Genomic DNA, 21644 nt, shown 5'->3' on the forward strand with positions numbered 1-21644 from the left:
CAAATTAAGAATTAACTTTATTTCTCAAGTCTTATACTTCCTCTGATTTATAAAATTCTATTCATTTTTCAGTGCAGCACTTTTAATATGGCTAAATTGCCAAAATTACATGGTATGAATCACTTACAAGAAGTATCTATCTACTTACCTACCTACCTACCTAGTTATCAATGTATCTTCGATGAGTGAAGCACAATAAAAAGCTAAAGGACATTTTCCCCAACGACAATAATAACTATAATAAAATTGTTCTCTGCGAGACAACCATGCCCTGGTGTGATCTGCATTGGATGCTGTAATATGAACTAAATACAGTACATTAGCCAAAGGATCTCAGCAGCGTATGCAGCTGTTAATTGACAAAAATAAATTCAGCTGGTACATGAACTCATACCATGAACCACGCTTTATAGTTCAACAATAAATGTGAAATGGAATGGACCACATGCTATAACAAAACAATGGTTGCTATAAAAATTGTCCCCTCTGCTGCCACTTGATTCTTATATTTAAGAACTCCCATGGCTTGATACCTCATGCAGACAAAGTCATTTCTGAAAGTGGGAATCAAAGAAGAAACAGAAAGAAAAAGTTGTTAAGGAGTTCAATTATTTTGTGTGTCCACTAAATACATACATAAATAAATCCATCCAGTCCAATCTAATTCTAGAGAAGGAATTATTTAAAATGTGAGCTTTATGTTTGGTATTTCTCATAATAATATAAATTTGTGAAATCTAAATTTCCAAAAACTGATATTAAGATTAATAAAGAATGACTTAAAATGAAATGTGTAATCAGTAAAATCTCTTCATGTGGCATAAATTGCATCTGTTTGACAGACTGGTTTATGCTATATAGATATCTTATAAAACACGTTATTTTTGCCCTGATAATAACTTTGACTCTTGCCTGAAGACCAGGAGGATGGATATATATATATATATATATATATATCCATCCTTTATTTATAAAAATAAAAAATATATAAAATAGATAATTTGTATTGTCTCACTTTTCTAAATATGTTACCTGTATTTCGTCATTAAATTCTGATGAAAAACTATTAGATAAGTAATTTTATGTGTATTTTCTATAAGAGTAAGTCAATGCTCACAGCACTTAAATAACTAGTCTGAAATTATACATTAGAACCGGTATTTGATTCCATATCTACGTAAATACTCCAAAATCAGTGCTTTTAACAAATGCTCACCATTTTTGCCTCTAAATGAGTATAGGTATCAAAAAAAAAAAAAAAAAAAATTAACCTAAGCCTGGTTATCAGTTTACTTGCTAAGCACAGGGAGAGAACACAAAATCATGTAATGTCTAACTGGGTATGACAGACGGACCTTAAAGTGACCCCAGTGATCCCTGCCTTCTGACATTCATGCCTTTGCATAATACCCTGCTTTCAATTCTTTCCAGTATATACTAAGGACTTATATAAGAACTTTAATATCATAATTTGTGGCCCAACATTTTGATTTCTGGAGCTTGAGCTCTGAAGCTGCTTACAAGGCATAACTTTGCCCTTTTGGACTCTAAAACCACCTGCAGAGCAAGCAGCCCCCTCCATGCTGATTGTACTGTTTGACAAATCGTAGCCCTTGCATTGATGATAAATAATACTCTCTGTACTATGATTATGTAATCAAAAACCAGCCTTTTTGTTCTGCAGGCCTGGGCTGAAACTAGGGCATTGATAAATGCTTAATCAGGCATTACCCGTTGTTTTCATCTCACAACCCCACTTGCTTAACGACTAATTCGCTGACTAATGAAAATCTAGTTGCCCCCACCAGTCAGAAAATGAATGATGTAAGTTTCTGGTGTTGTTTCCTTTAGCAAACCATCTCCTTAATCATTAGCTTCTTACAACTTTTGCCTTTAAAAACCTTGCCCTATCCCTTCTATTTTGGAACAAATTGATTTATACCAAGTTACGTTACCTGGTTTGCAAATCATTATCTGAATAAACTCTTAATTTCTCAAAAGGATCCTCTGAACTTTTGCTTATAACACACAGAGGTGGAATTGCTGGATTGTGTGATAATTCTATTTTTAATATTTTGAGGTCCCGCTATACTGTTTTCCATAGCAGGTGCACCATTCTACATTCCCAACAGTGCACAAGGGTTTCAATTTCTCTACATCCTCACCAATGTTTGTATTTTCTAGAGTATTTTTTGTTGCTGTTGTGTGTGTGTTGATAGCAGCTATTATACTAAGTGTGAGGTGGCATCTCATTGTGGTTTTGATTTGTGTTTCCCAAATTATTAGTGATGTTGGGTATCTTTGCATGAGTTTGTTGGCCATTTATATATCTTCTTTAGAGAAATATCTACTCAAGTCCTTTACCCATTTTATAATTGGGCTCTTCGTGTTTCTATTCTTAAGTTCTAGGAGTTCTTTATTCTCAATATTAAACCCATATCAGATACATGATTTGCAAAAATTTTCTCTCTTTCTGTGGGTTGTATGTCCACTCTCTTGATAGTGTTCTTTCTTGCACAAGTTTTACATTTTGATGGGTCCAAGTTACTTTTTCTTTTATTGTTTATGCTTTTGGTGTCATATTTGAAAAATCATTGCCAAATTCAAGGTCAGGAAGATTTTCTTCTATGTTTCTTTCTAAGAGTTTTATAGTATTAGCTCTTAAATTCAGATGTTTGATCCATTTTGAGTTTTCACTGACTCTTAAGCTTATAGTTTACTCTTCCTTTTCTAAAGATTTTAATTCAAATAGCAAAAAGTATTGTTCATATTTTTTTTAAATGGCTTGGAATAAAAAAGAATTTGTCTCTGATTCATATGGGAATCTAGGAAATGAACAGCATTTGATTGTTTGGTATTATGTTTTATTTATTTTAATAAATGTATTTGAGAATGAAGATACAGATACCTTATAAATTGTGGCCACTGACTTGTTTTACATGTGGTTTAAAAATGTACACATGGAAATCCGAGCAGCTAAATTTTTTCTGCTCTGTAAGAAAGTTGTTAAAATAGTGTATTTACTATTGTGTAATAAAGGATTTTGTTGGCCTTGGTCCCCATTTCTTAGGAAATAACTTCCTAACCTTGGAATTTCCCAAGTGCTAGGAGTATCTGTTATTCGGGGTGGGCCCATGAACCACATTTGATAGTTTATGTTAATAATGACTCAAAATGGGGGCTACTCTGCCAGAAAAACCGATCATATGATTAAAAGGTTTTGACTTTGACTCAGTCTTACCTCTGAGGACAGTAGGGAGGATGGAGATTGAGTTCAGCCACATGACCAATGTTTTGATCAGTCATATCCACATAAAGAAGACTAAATAAAGACTTGGACACCACAGTTCCTTTGAAGTATCTGGTTAGCAATACTCTGAGTATTGTCACACTTTGATTTTGAGAATGTAACTCATCCCTGTAAACTTTGCATTTGGAACTTTCCCAGCCTTGGCCCTATGTATCTGTCTTTTGTCTGGTTCTAGTTTGTATCCTGTTGCTATAATACAAATTAATTGTACGTATGGTGCTTTCAGTAAGTTCTTTGAGTATTTCCTATAAATTATTGAACCTGAGGAGAGGCAACCCTTGAATTTATAGCTAGGTGGTCAGAATTCAGGGTGGCTCTATGGACCCCTAAACTTGCAACAGGCATTTGAAGTGAGGGCAATCTTATGGGGGGAGTGCCAAAATCTTGGATTTTGCCAACTCCCAGTAACTCTTCAAATAAATACCACGTGACTAAGAGAATAGCCAGCTACTTTTGTTCCAAGATACCTTGGTGCCAGCCTCCCTCCTGCCCCAAGCAACTAACATTTCACCATTAGAAAGATACAATTTTAAAAACATGTATCTTTAGAGATGTCCTTTAAAATTTAAATGTATCTGTGACTGATAACACATCAAAGTGTTTTTGATCACTCATATCTAAGGCCACTTAATCTATTAGTCCAGTAAAAGCAACTTTTAATAACAGTGTGAAGGATTAATAGTTTCAAGAAAGAATAGTAACCTGAGACAGTTTTCAAGGTTGTTTGATGGGGAGCCCCACAGAACACCATGTGCTCTGGAGATATAAATGGAAAATTAGTTTGTAAACAGAAAGGGAAAGATACTGCAAAAGCAGGGTGGGAGTGCCCCAAAGCAAACCATTAACTTCATTATTTTGCTTGAGGCTAAGCATACATTTTGAAATAAAAATGCTGGTCTCAAAATATTGAGAAGATGCAATGTGTATTTGTTTTCCTTTTGTAAAAGAGCCTTGCTAAGCTCATCCCCCTTAAGATAGATAGCAAGGAAAAAGCAATGAACATAGGAGCACACATATCTTTACGGATAAATGTTTTCAGATTTATGGATAGATACCCAGAAGAGGGATTGCTGGGTCATATGGTAATTCTATTCTTAATTTTTTGAGGAACTTCAACACTGTCTTCCAAAGGGGCTGTACCAATCCGCATTATTTATGGTGGCCAAGCCATGGAAACAACCAAAGTGTCCTTCAATAGATGATTGGATAAAGAAGATGTGGTACATATACACAATGGAATACTATTCTGCCATAAAATGAAATTATGTCATTTGCAACAACATGGATGGATCTTGAGATTATTATGCTAAGCAAAATAATCAAGCAGAAAAAGTCAAGAACCAAAGGATTTCACTGATATGTGGTATATAAAACCGAAAACAACAAAGGAACAAGGCAAACAAATGAAGAAACAAAAATTCATAGGCACAGACAATAGTTTAGTGGTTACCAGAGAGTAAGGAGAGTCAGGGGGTGGCAGATGAGGGTAAAAGGGATCAAATATATGGTGGTGGAAGGAGAATGGACTCAAGGTGATGAACACACAGTGTGATATGTAGATGATGTAATACAGAATTATACACCCGAAACCTATGTAACTTTACTAACAATCATCAACCCAATAAATTTTAATATAAAAAAGAAAAAGGCAGGCAAGTCCCAAGCCACAAACCATCAATGAAACCCAATGATCTTTGTTTGTTGTTGTGGGTAATTGCTGAATTATAGACAAGTAAACTAAATGACTGTGAAGCAAACTCATATAATCTACTAAAGGGACTTCTGAGTTGTGAAATCCACGCATTAAATATTCACTGAGCCGTGCCTATAGTTCACCCTTGCACTAAATTTATAGGGTAATCAAAAGAAAAATCAGAATCAGATTATCTTCAGAAATCTTATAATTGCATTGGGAAGACATTTCACATTTTAGTAATAAAGACAAATGTAGTACAAAATTAATTCTTAACAAGACGATGAAGTTGAACCAGATGATGATTTTTGAACAAAAATATGTGAGTCACTAGTTCTTTCTGGGTGGGTGTTTCAGGAAAGGTTTTGTATAAGGTTATTTCTGAGAGGGAATTTACAGATAAATAGGACTTGTACAGGCAAATCGTGACAGGATTTGTATTTCAGGTGGACAGAACACAATAAGGTATATTTGAAGAATGGAAGGTAGTGGAAGCATGGATTAAAAGCATAGATTAATATGGGGCAGTATCTGGCCTTAAAACAACAGCTGAAAGCAATCACTTTCCTGGAAGTATGAAGAGGTCCAATCAATGAAGTTCTCCTGTGTCCTCCTAAAGAGCTTGGGCTTTACTGGGTAGTGAAAATCAAATAAAGAATTATTGGAAATACTGATAACTGTTAAAAATAAAATAGAATTATGCGTTAGTGTGGAAGACAATCAGGTGGGAGTGGAAGAGCGGTAGGGAGATAAGTTAGGGGGTTGTTGCAATAATATTGCTAAATATTAATGAGTATTTAATCATTGCTATTGCGGGAGCTGGTGGAGGGCAGTGGGAGAAAGGGAGAAAAATTGAAGATATAAAAGGATTCTTTCTCAGGAATTAGGTAGATGGTGATACTACTAACTATAAAAGGGATACAAAAAAGATGACCAGATTATTGTTATTGGGGGAGAGGAGTAAGAGTGGCCTTCAATTGGTTTAGTTTTAGCACGTGGTGTTCCAGGTATCTGTGGAAAATTCCAGTGTACATGTTCATACGCTAAATGGAGATATGAGTTAGAACTCAGGAGAAAAATTGCATCCTGATGTACATCAGAGTCTGAATCATATTGATTCTAGTTGAAATGCTGGGAGTGTATGAAATTACTCAAAGAAAGTAGGTGCAATAAACTGAAGACAAGAAAAGGAAAAAAAAAAACACACACATAATCCTGGGAACACTATCCCCAAATGAGATGGAAAAGACAGAATCCAGGAAAGAAGACTTATTTAGAATGATCTGAAAAGTAGAAGTGAAATAAGGAGAGACTACAGTGGGAGCCAAAGAAAAACTTTTCACAAACAAGTGGCGGCCAACAATTTCAATCACCACATGAAGAACACATGAGAAAAATATTGAAAATTGCCAACTAGATTTGAGAGTAGAAGGTTATGGGCAACCTTCTGTAATGTAGGGTCAGTTACATCCAGAGGGTTAAAGCTTGACCTCCATGACTTAAAGAAAGGGAAATGTAGATAGCACAGGTCAGCTGGGCTGCTAAGGCCAGGAAAGTGAGAGAGCATACTGAAAGTGTGGGCAGAAAGAAGTTTGAACATGGGTGTACACTAAAGAAAAGGACCCACTGGTAAATCTAAAGGAGAGATTAATGCAAATAAACAACAGTTAATGGAAGAGAGAGGAAACGATGACGTAAAGGGTTCAAGTGGGGATTAACCCTTACAACTAATGCAAACCCATAATAGTTATACCAGATTCCCGGAACAGTGGTGCACATCCACAGTAATGCATGTAACTAGAATAACATGTGATTTATTATGGCATTTAAAATAAGAGGCACATTCTATTAAGGGGCATCCGTGGAGGAATGCTTGCCAGGAATCTGAGTCTTCCTGTACCTCCCAAGCCCACAACCAAAACTAACAGACAGCTTCCTCTTATTCAATCGCTGAATGTACAAGTAAGATCTGTGACAATAGTATGCACTCCTAGGTACATAGGTAGGGAGATGCATGATTTTATATGCTAATTTGAATAGACTAGAGTACCCAGTTGTTTGGGAATATGAGTGTAGTTATTGCTGTTTAGGTGTTGTTTAGATGTGATTAACATTTAAATCAGTAGACTTTTTTAGGAAAGCAGATTACTGTCCATAATGTGGGTGGGCCTCATCTAGTCAGTTGAAGGTTTTAAGAGAAAAGACTGAGGTCCCTGAAAAGAAAGGCATTCTGCCCCCAGACTCAAGATGGCAACATCAACACTTGCTCCAGCCTGCCCGCCTGCCTTAAAAATCTCAGACTTGCCAGCGCCCACAGTCGCATGAGCCAATTCCTTAAAATTTCTCTCTCTCTCTCTCTCTCCCCTATTGTAGGATAGGAGACACATAGGGACATATCTATATCTCTCTATATTTATTCTATTGGTCTCTTTTTTCTCTGGAAAACCCCGACTAATGTAAGCAGATAGATAGATAGGTGAATGAATATGGATGGAGAGACAGAAAGATACATAGATAAAGAGGTGCTGCTCCCAAGTGATTTGAGAGTGTGTGCAGAAAGTGCTCTGGAATAGTAGTCAAAAGATTGGGGTGTGAGACTTGGCTTTACCATTTACAAGTTCTGTGGCCACAGAAAAGTCTTTTAGCATCTCTGAATTGCAGTTTCCTCACCTATTAAATAGAATCATAGTATCTTCTTTGCATATCTTGCCAGACTGTTACGAAGATTAATGACAAAAATAACAAGGATAATGGCTGCTAATATTTATTGAACACTATCTATGAGTCACTCAGTGGTAATCACATCACACACATTATCTCATTTAATCCTCAGTAAAAACCATCAAGGTAAATACAATTGTCATTGTAACTTCATAAACAATATATCAGCTCATATTATTTCCTCAGAGAGACCGTCTTGATTATCTTCCTACAGTAATGTCTGCTCTGTGCAACTCTCACTCATCTTACTGTTTCTTAAGAGCATAATCACAATCCAAGATTTTGTTGCTTAATGCCTTGTTTATTATTTTATTATTAACGTGGCAGAGTGTAGGCTATCTTTTAACACTTGAAAAATAAATAAGTGAATGAATATATATGAGAGGGAAAGAGGAAGAGAGAGAGAGAGAGAGAGAGAGAGAGAGAGAGAGAGAGAGAGAGAGAGAGAGAGAGAGAAACTTGGGCAGCCAGATGGCTCAGTTGGTTAGAGTACGAGCTCTTAACAGCAAGGTTGCCAATTCAATTCCCACATGGGACAGTGGGCTGCTCCCCCTGCAACTAAGATTGAAAATGGCGACTGGACTTGTAACTGAGCTACGTCCTCCACAACTAGATTGAAGGACCACGACTTGACTTGGAGCTGATGGGTCCTGGAAAAACACACTGTTCCCCAATATTCTTCAATAAATAAAAAAATAAATAAAAAAAAAGAGAGAAAATGGTTTTGGAGAGATTCAACATGCAGCCATGAGAAGTAAAAACCCTACAGCTGAACATTGCTGCAGTTTAAATTACCACACAAGCAATGGGGCCTGCTTCCAGGCCCTCACATCTGCTCTTTTTGAAGGGACCTGAACTCAAAGCCACTTCCCTAGTTGTCACCTCCACTGTCCTATAGGATCTGAAGGCTGAGAAGCCAGGCTAAGAAAGGAGATGTACCTTAGAATGGTACTTTCTCCCTGTGCAGTACTCACTCTAGAAAAGATATTTAGTGCATAATATTCACTTTTGCCCTCTTCCATCATAATTTTCCTTTTAATGTACTCCAGTCCTTCAACACCATGTTTCCCCGAAAATAAGACTCAGCCTGCCAATCAGCTCTAATGCGCCTTTTGGAGCAAAAATTAATATAAGACCAGGTCTTATATTATACGTTATTATATAAGACCTGGTCTTATAGTAAAATAAGACCAGGTATCACATTATTATATTATATTATATTATATTATATTATATTATATTATATTATATTATATTATATTATATTATATTATATTATATTATATTAATTATAGACCTGGTCTTATATTATAGTAAAATAAGACTGGGTCTTATATTAATTTTTGCTCCAAAAGACGCATTAGAGCTGATTGCCCGGCTAGGTCTTATTTCCGGGGAAACACGGTAATACAGTCCCTTTGGCCCTGATATCTTGGTGTTATGGTCTTGTTTTAATTTGAAGGACCTAGGTGACAAAGAGGAGGACCTTCACCTCCCCACTAACTCACATAGACAACAGGCTGTACCCTAGAGAGAGGAGACGTTCCAGAAGGCGGGCAGCATTGTCATGAGTGGAGGCCTCAGAGACTCTGTGCACATGTGCAAATCAGAAGCAACCAAGAACCAACACCTGCATTTCCCCCCATAGTCTAGAGTGAGCCAGTCTAAAACCAAAACAAAACGGTGGCTTTAAGGAGTCGGGGAAGAGGTATTTAAACTGCAGTTTTCCTGATGGGGAAACCATGACCAGATGGGTCATGAATTGCCCAGGTTTACGTGTTAGTGACAGAAAAAGATCTGGAACTCTAGTAATTTTTCCAGTGTACATTCATTTTTTTTTTTTTTAGTTGACAGTGAGCTTATTCTCAGTAAGTACATTTGAATAATAAAGAGAAGAAATATTTCAGAATATGATAGATGAATACCTGCATTTGGCAAGGCATTCTCTTCCCAGAGGTCTAATTAAGTTATAATTTCAGAAGATTCTTCATGTGGCTCTCTAATGGTGCCTCTACTATATTTTCATGCTTCATTTCTTACCCCTCCTGAAATGGTGTTGCACATGGTCCAGCAGCTGTTATAACCAGGCATCATATTTCCCTTTCATTTATGATTTTGTAGCAGTTCTGATAAAGTCACTCTTATCTTTAAATGAGAAGTCAGAGTGAAAATATTAATTCCCCATCTTCCACAATCAATGCTTTCAGAAGCCAGTTGTGAAGGGCACTACATTTGGCAGGCATTTGGTGACTTATTGGTTGAATTTTTAGATCTCATCTAGCAAACTTAGCATTACCGATTAGACTGGTGATTCTCTTCATTGGGAAATTGTGCTTTAAAGTTGTGTGAATAATTATTGAAATGGTTCAGACTTCGGGCTGGAAGAGACACACCAATCTCAAATTGATGTGACATATATGCTCACCCTTCAGTGTCAGAGGGCAGCTTGTCAGCAGTTGGTCTCACAGGGCTGTTATTTATAGTTTTGATGACAACTCATAATTTCATCAGCTTTTCTTCCTTATACACATTCACATCCAGAATCTCTGAATCCTTCCTTTCTCTATTATCTTGTATTACTTTTGCACTATTTTTTTTGTGTGTCATTTTTTTTTTTTTTTTTTTTTTTTTAACTCCTGGGCCCTTGCCCTAAACTCATTCTCTTCATCAGTTTTGGACAAACTATTCCCAGAAAGCAAACTTTGCTTTAATGCATAGTTGACATGACATACTATATTTTTACCAGAGTATAACAAATTTGGAAGCTGCTAAAAAGGGTGCATGGCTTCCCATAGACCGTAAATATATATTTATTTTTATAAGACAAGATGATTCACTAAGTTTTTTCATGCTAATTCAATCTTTCCCTAGGTGAGAGATATCAAAAGAAAACATCTAGATTGGCTCCAGGTAACATCTGTCCACTTGTTTTCTAATTTTCATTTATCTTACTTTAAACAAAGTGGGAAGAGGGAGTACTTATTTGTGGAAGTTTGAAGAAAGCTTTAAAAGTGGCCTCCAGTGACCAGGTAAAATAGTTTCCATAAAATAAAATAGAATGTATAGAAACAGTAAGTGCCTGCTATTCCAATATTCCCTTCAAATATGTTAAAAAGTAGACTGAAACAAGGCAAAAAAAAAAAAAAAAATGCATATATATCCTGCTCTGTGCTAAGAGGAAAATGTTTATAAATAAAAATCACCCGGGAGAATGTGCATTATAAAAATAAACCAGACCCACATCAATATTTTCAGGAAATTCTGTTATTGCTCCCTTAAGATATATCCTGTGACCAGTTCTTACCCACTTCACTGCCACCACCTTGATCCCAAACTCTGTGAACCCACGCCTATCTCAGTTACGTCAGTGGCCTAAATTCCTTGCTTCTACCCCTTCCTCTTTACCAAATCAGTATTTACTGTTTTATAAAATCAGTTTTATCAAATCAGTATTTACTGTTTTATAAAATCAGTGACATTTTTAAAATATTAAGTCAAATTATATCAATCTTCAGTTCAAATTTCACAGTCTCTATCACTCAGGGTTGAAGTTTTACAATGGCCTGAAAAAGTTTACTGGATATAAAACCGGTATTCTGATTATTTATCTATTGCTGTATAACAAATCATCCCCCAAATTAGTAGATGAAAAGAACAGTGACCACGCTATTATTCTCTCTCATGGTTCTGGGGTTGATTTGGCTCCGCTATGTGGCTCTCTCTCAGGTTCTCTCATGCACTTAGAGTCTGTGCTGGAATCATCTGACAGGCTTTCCCAGTTACACATCTGACAACTGATGCTGCCTGTCAGTGGTCTGTTAGCTGGAATCTCCAAATACTTCCCTCCCATGGCCGCATTTCTCACAGCCTGACAGCTGTGTTCCAAGAACAAGCATCCTAAGGAACAGTAAGGAGAAGGTGCCTATTTCTGCAGGTCTGGACCTAGAAACTGCCACAGCAAAACTTCAACTACATTGAGCAGTCAGGCTCCACCTCTCAATGGGAAGAGTGTCAAAGATTTGGGGAATTAAGTTTTAAAACCACCACAGAGGGTCACTTCTCAGATCTTATCCCTATACCTCTTCTCCTTGCTCACTCAATCCTAGCCTACCCACCGCCTTGCTGTTCTTTGAATACACCAGGCATGCTCCTTCCTAAGGCCTTTGCACTACTACTGCTCACTCAACATCTATAAATAAAAACACCCTGCCCCCCACTGTCTAAATTTGAGTGTCCCTGAAAGCTAACTTAATTTCCCCCTTGAAACTATGCTATTTTCTATATCAGGTTATTCATTTCTTAAAGAAAATTGATCTTATTCTTTCTTTGGTAAGCTTAATGAGTCAAGTCATTACTGAATATAGAGTGGGCTGAAGGGTGATTAATGATTGATATTTATAATAATGACTAAAAGGTACAAAAATAACCTTGACTCATCAAAAAATTAAATGATGTTTGGTCCCTATGATATAGCTAGTAAAGCAAGGGATTGACAATTTAATTTTAATAAGATTTTCCACGATGGATATTGATATAAAGAGAGATCTCTGGTTAATTTAGAGTTAACCAGAAAAATAATTTAAAATATTGTTTTTCCTTAGATTTCTTTCAGTTCAAGCTTCCACGGAAATAAACATATAAAGCTCTTTAACAATAGATGAAAATTGTATCTTGTGCTTTTCTTCCATATACTTGTGTTTTATATTCAGGGATTTTTACTGGAAAGTAATGTGATAGTTTGTTCAAAGATACATTTTATTTTTTCAATCTTAGGAACTGACAATAAAAAACATTTTAAATGGATGAACATTTTCAGGCTTTTACAAGGTAATGGAGAAGTGCATGACTTGGTGAAGAAGTATAAAACATAGGAAAGTTATAGTGTTTCAAAAACATCCTTTGATGAACGACCAAGGAGGAAGGGCTAAAACATAATTATCCTATGTCACTCCTCATGTCCAATTAACCACTAAGTGCTATCTATTCAATCTCTTGAATCTGTCCTTTCCTCTCCACCCTAGTACCAGCACCTTGAATTATGGCGTCATCATTTTGCAGTCCTCTATAGTAACAATTTCCTAAATGGTTTCCAAGACTCCTATCTTGCCCTCTTAAGTTCACTTTTCACATTGTCAGTAGGGTAATATTTCTTAAAACAAAACTGAATTATGCAGTGACACATTCCTTTCTTACAACTCTTCAATAGCTCTCCATTGGCCGAAGGGAAAGAAAAGTTGAAACTTCCCAGTGTGACATCTAGGTCCTTTCATGGCCTGGACCCTCCCTTCCTCTTCAACTCCCCGTGCTTGGCTTTCAGAAGTCACTTCTGAAGCACTTGGGGTTCCATGAAAGAGCCATGCTCTTCTTACCTCTGAGCTTTTGCACTTGAAATTTGTTTTGTCAGAACAACTCATCACTCTCCTTTTTCCTCTGTGGTAACACATAAAAATGTTAGTATCTGCTCATCATACAGTCCTTTCTATACATATGAATTGGAAATAGTGAACATGGAAAATTATGACTAAGTAAGATGGTTCCAGACAAAGCAGGACCAAGACCAAGACAGACTGATCCGCATGAGTTGTCACACACAGGACCCAGGCTAAAAGAAGGTCCAGCAGTATGTCGCAGTGGACCATTGAGCCTTGGCTGGGCTGAGGCTGGATTCACACTCCCTTGCGCTCAAGTGGGAGTAAATGAATATGTTTTCTCTGGCATGTTGCGAATGAAGAAGATCAAGAGCACGTGGGGTCACTGGGAAATCCTTTTGGCTGCATTGGATTTGGTACTTGGGGCTTTATAGCAAGAAACTACTGGCTAGCAGCCAAATTTATGGATTAATATTCACCTACCTCTGGAGGACTTTCCTTACTTCTCCCTGGCCTGTCCTTCCCAGGCAAGGTTAATGCCCGCCTATGTGCCCATGGTAGCCTGTTCTTATCCCTGGAGTAGCATATTGTCAACCTCTACTGTAAAGGGCTATTATTTTACCTCTTCCATCTATCTATATGTTCTTTAAGGACAAGGACTGTAAATAATTCCCCATTACCTAGCACAGTGCCTCACACATAGCAGACTCTGAATTGATCAAATGAAGGATGTCCTGAGACCTTGAAGGACACCCAAGTTCAAGATTATCACTGCCATGTATTTATCCTCAAATTGTTAGGGTTAGCAGGGGAAGACAAGCAGAGGACAAGACTTCCCTAAATAAGGATAGCTTAGCTTAATTGGTAAGGACTTGTGGTTGATGGTGGCTACAGGTTGTCCATAGATGCCCTACATCGGACTGAGGAAGTTTACTTTTATTTCTCATTTGCTGAAAGTTCTTGATTAAAATGGGTGCTAAATTTTATTAAATGTCTGTTATGATTCTATTGAGGTTAATTTATGATTTTTTCTTCCTAATATGGTCATTAAATTGGTAAAAAATGTTAGTTCTGAACAAATTTAACATTTCTGAGATAAACTCTGCTTGATCATGATGTGTCATTCTTTTCTATGTATTACTTGATTTGATTCACTATATTTTGTTGAAGATTTTTGTGTCTGTGTTCATCAGTTTCAGATCTGATAAGTTCTATTGACGTTAATGCAGGTACACTGTGCCCAGATCACATTAGCTCATCAAATAAATTCCATATGGTTGATATCATATACTTTTTATCCCTAGAAATGCCATTTTTTTCTATAGTTTTCATCTCTCTTCTGTTGTTCCCTGAAGTTGCTAACCTTTCCTGTAGAATATTTAACATATTTCTCATGATTATTTAAAGTATTTGTCAGATAATTTCAACATCTCCTCCATCTCTGAGACTGATTTTATTGACTCTTTCCTCTTTGACTATATATACATTTTTTTTTACTTTGTTATGTGTTTGATAAGTTGTTATCACATGACAGTTACAATGTGTAAACAACAACAAAAAAAAACAAGATGCTAAATATATTTGCTACCTAGAGAAGTTTGTATGTTGGGAAAGGTAGTCTCATGTTCACAGTCTTTTGACCCCCTGGTAAGACTGGGCCTTGGGGCTAGCATACTTGTTTCCCAAGAGAGAGAGAGCTCACACAGCCCGCACCAGGCTTTTCACATTGTGTGGGAATTACTTTCCCTGTTTCATGCTCAGTGGGTGCTCTTTGGTTCTGCTTGACTTGTGTGTCCTAGAACACTTGTCCAACCACACTGTTATCTCTCTTCTCCACAGGGCAGGGATGGGGTCCTTCCACGGTAGCACAAGAAGAGTACCATAGGAGAATTGCCCTGTGCTGGCTACTGAGAGACCCACTGGCCATGAAAAACTGACACCCACTATAGAAGATGATCTCGCTTTGTGTCTTCTCTATGTAAGTGATGCATTTTTCCATCCATGGCTTGTTTATGTTGTGTTTTCCTTGGTGACTCCAATACCAAAATGCAATGGACTGAAGTATTTGGGACTTCTGTTTCTGGTGGTTAGTACAGTGATGACCTTTACTGTCCTCCAGGTGGTCGGGGTCCTCCCCTGAGACTGGGAACCCATGCACTGTGCTCTGCTGGGCGTTAGGCCCCTTATTCTCTCAGGCTATTGGTATTAGAGCCTGAGTTAATGTAATCTGTATTTTAGTTTGGTCAGAGCTTTGTTGTGCTTTTGGTCAGACTCAGTTCACCACTGGATTCAAATTATTTGAGGGCAAGATCATACTTCTTTCAGAAGAAGTTGAGAGGCTAGAAACTCAGGCTGCTGTTTCTGAAAACTGCATTATACTTTAGGAATGACCTTTGGCGGATGCAATACATTATTAATATCCATACTGTAGAATAGATTTTATTCTTTAAATGGGCTTTTGGTGTTTTGAAAATAAATTAAATATCATTGAGCCAACTCAGTTAAATAAAATTTGTGTGACCAAAGGATGAAATGTTGTTATGATTACAGTAAGGTAGTGTGGCCTTATGGGGAAGATATTGATTTCTTAAGGTGCCTCATGATCTGTCTCGAAGCAAACTTCATAGAAGATTTCAAGAAACGACAGTCTCTTTGAACTAGGTATATGACTCAAGGCAATTACTTTGAAAAGGCAAAGTATCTGAATCAGTAATTTGTTCTAACTTAGTGCTTCTCAGGATATAGTACGGCATGGTTACAAATCACCTGGGGACGTTATTAAAATATAGGTTCTAATTCAGAAGATCTGAGATGAGGCCTGAGATTCAGCATTTCCACTTATCTCCCAAGTGATGCCAATCCTTGGATTATACCTTAATTAGCAATGGTTTATACTCCTAGTCATGCAGTCAATATGCCCAGCTCCCCACTTATAGTAGCTAGTTTCAAGATGGCCCTCAATGCTCTATGCCTCCTGGTATTAACTCTCGTGTAGGCTCCTTCCATATTATACTAGGGTTTGTCCGCGTGACCACTTAAATGTGGCAGAAATGATGGTGTGTCACTTCCAAGACTGGGAAGTGCACAGTACCAAAGGCACTGTGGCTTCTGTCTTGTTTTCTCTTTTTCTATCTTAGATCCTTCACTTTGGTAGATACCTAATATTCTGTGACTTCAAGTCCTGGTGGACTATTTTAAAGAAAAAATAATGTGTTAATTTATAGCCTACTTTGATTATTCATGCAAACACACAAAAGCCATTTGTAATTGTTTGCATGGATACATGCATGAACCTAATTAACTGTTTTTGTACACAGGTATTCTAGATGTTGAGTTGTTCACATGAAATTGTTTGTTTTGGAGTTAATATCAGGTTTAAAGGCAACTACATTTAATGTCTAAAGATTTATAATCATCCCAAACAGAGAAGCATATGGCTTTGCTCCTTTAAGTACTCCATGAAGAATAACTGCCTGTGATTTTTTTATGCATTTCTGAATTGTGTGATAAAGTGGAAAATTATCAGAATCTGGCTCTTCAGTTTTTGCTAAAATAATTACTGAAAAAATTGAACAGATGCTGGATATAAATAAATTTCATGGACTCAGATATTTGGGGATCTTCTGTGGATTCTGGGCACCACTTGTAAAGATATATTTATGATGGAGTCAAACGATTATTTTGTACTTTTCCAGGTCAGTGTGATCTTTCCTCCAAAAAACGCCATAATAGCATGGAGTCTGAATATCATAGTTTTACCTCGCATTCTGAGGGCATATCAGTTCTTATTCCTCAGCAGTCATAAGTAACTTCCAAAATAATACTGCTCTTTTTTTTCTGTTCTCTACTGGCAATACCCAAAGTACAGGAAGCACAATGTCCCTACCGAAAATAGAGACTCTGAAACTTGTTTCTGCAACTTATAAAAGAAGAGGTGACACCAATAGAATATGACTGCATAGATCTCAACACACAGGGCTTGGTGAGAAAGGCTGCCACTTCCACTGCATATCAAGTTTACCAGAGGGGAGGATTAGGGTAATTGACAAGAACCATTCTTGGAGTATTAAATTTAGAACTGCTATCACCACTGCACTCAGAGTAATACGGGTAAAATAAGATGAGCAGATACAGAAAAGTAACAATATGTTTTTAACATCAGACACTTACCTGAAGGCAACTGGCTTTACGATGATTTCTGACTTCTGCATATTCAGGCAGAAGGAGCTGGCATGCAGCTGAAGATGTGATTCACACATGGGGAGGCCTTCAATTAGGCTATCAAAGAGCAACAAGGGAATGAGATACAGGGGTAGGAAGGTAATTAGAACTTACTCTTAACATTGCTTAATTGCCAACCTTTATCAGCAGCAGATGGTAGGTGAGCAGGAATTTGGGGGAAAAGCCACCTTTTTGACATTACCTCTAATTAAGAAGACTTTCTCAGTTAGTAGGACAAACTTTGAAATCATTGTATTTTTCCCAGGTCAATATTAACTCTGAAGGTGTAATGAAGTCTGTTCCCCTTCTGTCTATCATTTACCCTAGCTGCTTCCATCTGTTCTAAGGTGAAAAAGATGAACTTTTCAATGATTCTAGTCCAGGTTGCACACTTAGGGGCCCCTGATGACTCATGAGTGCTGCACTTCTCACTGGATAACTTTTAAGGGGGACCATCTGAAATGCACTGTTGAGACATACCAGGGAGAATGTAAAATGGGCTCTGTGAGACCACCATTAAGTCATGGCAAGAGAATTTGATACAAAACAATAATCAAACAAAACATTGCTACTTAGCAGTGCACTTGAATGACATACTGTTTTGGGAAGAAGCAAGCCATCCCAGGCTAATGCAGAACCAGTGTAGACCGACTTTTATAAACTTCTTTAGAGATTTAAAAACAAAAAACAAAAAACACAACAACAACAAAGACTTTTATATATCTCTTCATAAATCCTATTCTTGACTGATTCTAGGTTAAAGCAATAACTCTGCCTGAAGGCCCTCTTCTTAAATATCTGTGATATGTGTATGTGTTAAATGCCTCTGTCGTGCGGGGGACCCTGCTCGCTGCGCCATTTGTCGTGCAGGGAGGCCTGCAGGGTCTCTAGTACCGCTCCCCACATAACGCAGGATATGGTGAGGCCAAAAAGGAACACCCACGGAGCCATAGGTAGGGGAGTCATACCACTACAGTCTCACTGGAGGCTGGGTTCACTGGACGTGCGACCCGCTGTCCGTTTTGTCTGCAACCCACCGACGACTCTCTTTCACTCTCCTCCACTCTCCTCTCTCTGCTAGCCTAGCCACAGCAGTTATATTAGTGGCCAATGGCTCACTGGTTACAGCTGACGGCCAACTAGCCACAGCTGATGGCCATGCAATCACAGTTGATGACCATTTACTACCTGAGCCAGGCACCTGTCTATGTGAGGCCGAGAGCCTGGAAACTACTTTCTGGGGCTCTGCCCCCACAGCCTCTGATAAACATACCTGATATAATGTGATCACTTTGACAACTTCTATTTCTATAGAAGGAACACCCACGGAGCCATAGATAGGGGAGTCATACCATTATATTCTCACTGGTGGCTGGTTGAGACACAGGAAGTAGGAGCCACACGATCCACAACCTGCCGTCCGCTTCTCTGCCCAACCAACCAACCCAGCCCCTAGCGTAGCCACGGAAGTTATATTAGTGGCTGATGGCTAACTGGTTACAGCTGATGGCCAACTAGTCACAGTGGATGGCCATCTACTACCTGAACCAGCACTTTTCTACGTGAGGTTGAGAGCCTGGAAACTGCTCTCCGGGCTCTGTCCCCAGAAGGCCCTATAGCAAAGTCAACTGCAGGCCCAAAGTAGAAAAGGCTACATAAAACTTTTCAAAAAATCAAGGCTCTGGGGATCAGCAATTGACCTAATGATGAGAAAAAAAATGACCTTCCTTATAGACATAAAAACTACTGTACTATGGAATAAAATAGCTACACCCCATGTTAAAACATGATTTATGGCTATGTTAATAAGTATTTTCCAAAATCTCAGTTGGGAAGCAACTGAATAATAATCTGAAACATAAACATTATAAGTTTAGTCTTGAAAATGGTGGTAGGTGGCTCCTGTGTTCCATCTACATCTGATCTAGTGATCATAGGAAGTTTACATGTAGTTTAGATTCCCTCAGGACCATCTTATACACACTGTATTTCAGTGCTAAACATTTAGTTTAAAAACAAAGTTGATGAAAGCATGCAAATACCAGTTTGATATTTGTTTTGTTGATGTTGTTATTTTTTGATTTGTATCAAGGAAATTTTAAATATGTTGTCGTGCCGGGCGACCTGCGGGGTCTCTGCCCCCGCTCCCCATACAAGAACGCAGGATATGGTGAGGCCAAAAAGGAACACCCACGGAGCCATAGGTAGGGGAGTCATACCACTATATTCTCTCTGGCGGCACTATACTCTCACTGGAGGCTGGATTCACACTGTCCGCAAACCGCCATCTACACTTGCCAGCCCAGCCGCCATCTTCTTGCTAGCCCCCATTCTTTCTCTCTTCTCCTCCTTCTTTCCTAGCGTAGCCACAGCAGTTATATTGTGGCCAATGGCTCACTGGTTACAGCTGACGGCCAACTAGCCACAGCTGATGGCCATGCAATCACAGTTGATGACCATTCACTACCTGAGCCAGGCACCTGTCTATGTGAGGCCGAGAGCCTGGAAACTACTCTCTGGGGCTCCGCCCCCACATATGTTATTCAGTGTCCCTGAATATGAGGGCCCAGATTAAACAAGACGTTAATATGACTTTTCCATAAAGATGATTCATGGTGAGTTATTAGTTCTGCAAGATTATAGTGAGTCTTCCAGACAACTTCTTCTGCTGCTGAGTAGGTCTGCAAACACTAAATTACACCTATTCTTATGTCTACATTGTACATTTCCTTAGAACCTCTAGCATTCTGATGTGCTTTGTGAATTTCCAAGGAAGTTACAACATGGGTAAAGTTCCCCAATTCATTGACCCATGGAATTCTTTTTGGATGACTGTGAGAGACTAGAGTTTTCTGAAATAGTGCTAGGATACATTTTTATAATTAAATACCAGGGGAAATGTCTTCCCTAAAATATCATGATGGTCCATTTTTGCCCTACATTCTAGAACTCAGAATCAAGTCAGATAAACCAGTTGTGCATGGACAAAATGATAGCATAATACTATAGAGGAGAAAGCATGAACTCCAAAGCCTGTCTACCTGGAAATAAATTCCAGTTCTACAATTCTTAGCTGTGTGACTCCACATAGTTGCTTAAACTTTCTATGTCTCAGTTCCCTCAGCTGGAAAATGTTTTTTATTTATTTATTTATTTATTTATTTATTTATTTATTTATTTATTTACTTACTTACTTACTTATTTATTTTTATAAGAGCAACCTCTTGGAGTTGTTTTAAGATTAAAATTTGTGAAAGGTTTAGAAGGGTACCTGGCATATGGTTAAAACCACACAAGTATTTGTTAACTAGCAATTAAACTAGCTCTGTGGCCAATATTGTTGCTTTCGCTATTGATTAAGCATCCGTTAACATCTCCTGCCTGTTACCATTTATTAATTTTAATGTATCCAAGTTACTTGTGGGTGGCACGCTTTCTTAGAATTATGTAAGTGATAGAAGAGCATGTTTCAAAATGAAGCAGGTGAGACAAAAAGGAACTTTCACACTAAACCTGACCAGTCAGTGTTTCTGAGCACAGTTTAGGGAAATACGTAAGTGATCTGTCAGTTTAATATAAATGTCATTAAAGGAGACTTTCCAGTGGATCTGGTTGGTCACAGGTAGGTCCCCGCTTTGTGACACTCCTCTAAGCTTACTATCATCTAACTCCACGTGCTCTGGCCTAAGTCAGTTTCCCAAGAAAACTTTCCTACTGGGATAAACAGCTATTGTGGAGATAGTCGATTCCTCTTAACAGTATTTCAGCTTATCTTTTATTTGTTTTTGGGAGGACTTTGGGTAGCGTAAATTAATTGACCAGTTTGAACATCTTGAGTGAATTAATAGAAGTGTGTTTTTACACTGACAAAAGTAAGAAGTAGAACAAATTGCAAAGGAAGCTGAAAGAGAAGCAGTGCCCATGACAGGAGACATGGACTGAATACACTAGTGAGCCAGCCCTGCTGCCATCCCTACAGAGGACACAGACTTGCTGTCAGAGGGCTGTGTTTTACAAGCAGATCTGGTGATGAAGGCTTATTATCTGATAACAGAGAAAAGGTTTGCCACTTGACAAGAGTACAGTTGTGCAATAATAATGAAACTAAAATGGAGACCAGGTTTGGAAACTGCCAGTGTTAATGAAGATTTATTCCCTAGTGACATTTGATGAGACCTACTAGGTGGATTCTTAGATTTCATTAGTTAAAGACAGAGAGCAGTCAGTCTGATTAAAGAGGGAAAAAGCAGTAGGCAGCACCCATAAATTACTACAGCTCAATTAAGTGCAATGCAGGCAGTTTAGTGAGTGTTTATTACTAGTACAAAGG

The 21644-nt window shown here is 37.9% G+C and overlaps 1 protein-coding gene across 1 annotated transcript in view; it reads right to left on the reverse strand.

Annotated features, from left to right (window-relative positions):
• The window catches only part of STPG2 (sperm tail PG-rich repeat containing 2), a 517806-nt gene that overhangs the window by 43031 nt on the left and 453131 nt on the right, over nucleotides 1–21644 (reverse strand). The window contains exon 14 of the mRNA XM_088792041.1: nucleotides 17264–17371. Within this exon, the coding sequence (XP_088648167.1) occupies nucleotides 17264–17371 (108 nt within the window). The remainder of the gene's footprint in view (nucleotides 1–17263; nucleotides 17372–21644) is intronic.

This window comes from Rhinolophus sinicus, chromosome 1 (assembly GCF_057876585.1).
Source record: "Rhinolophus sinicus isolate RSI-liver-muscle chromosome 1, RSI-T2T, whole genome shotgun sequence".
Taxonomy (NCBI): Eukaryota; Metazoa; Chordata; class Mammalia; order Chiroptera; family Rhinolophidae; genus Rhinolophus; species Rhinolophus sinicus.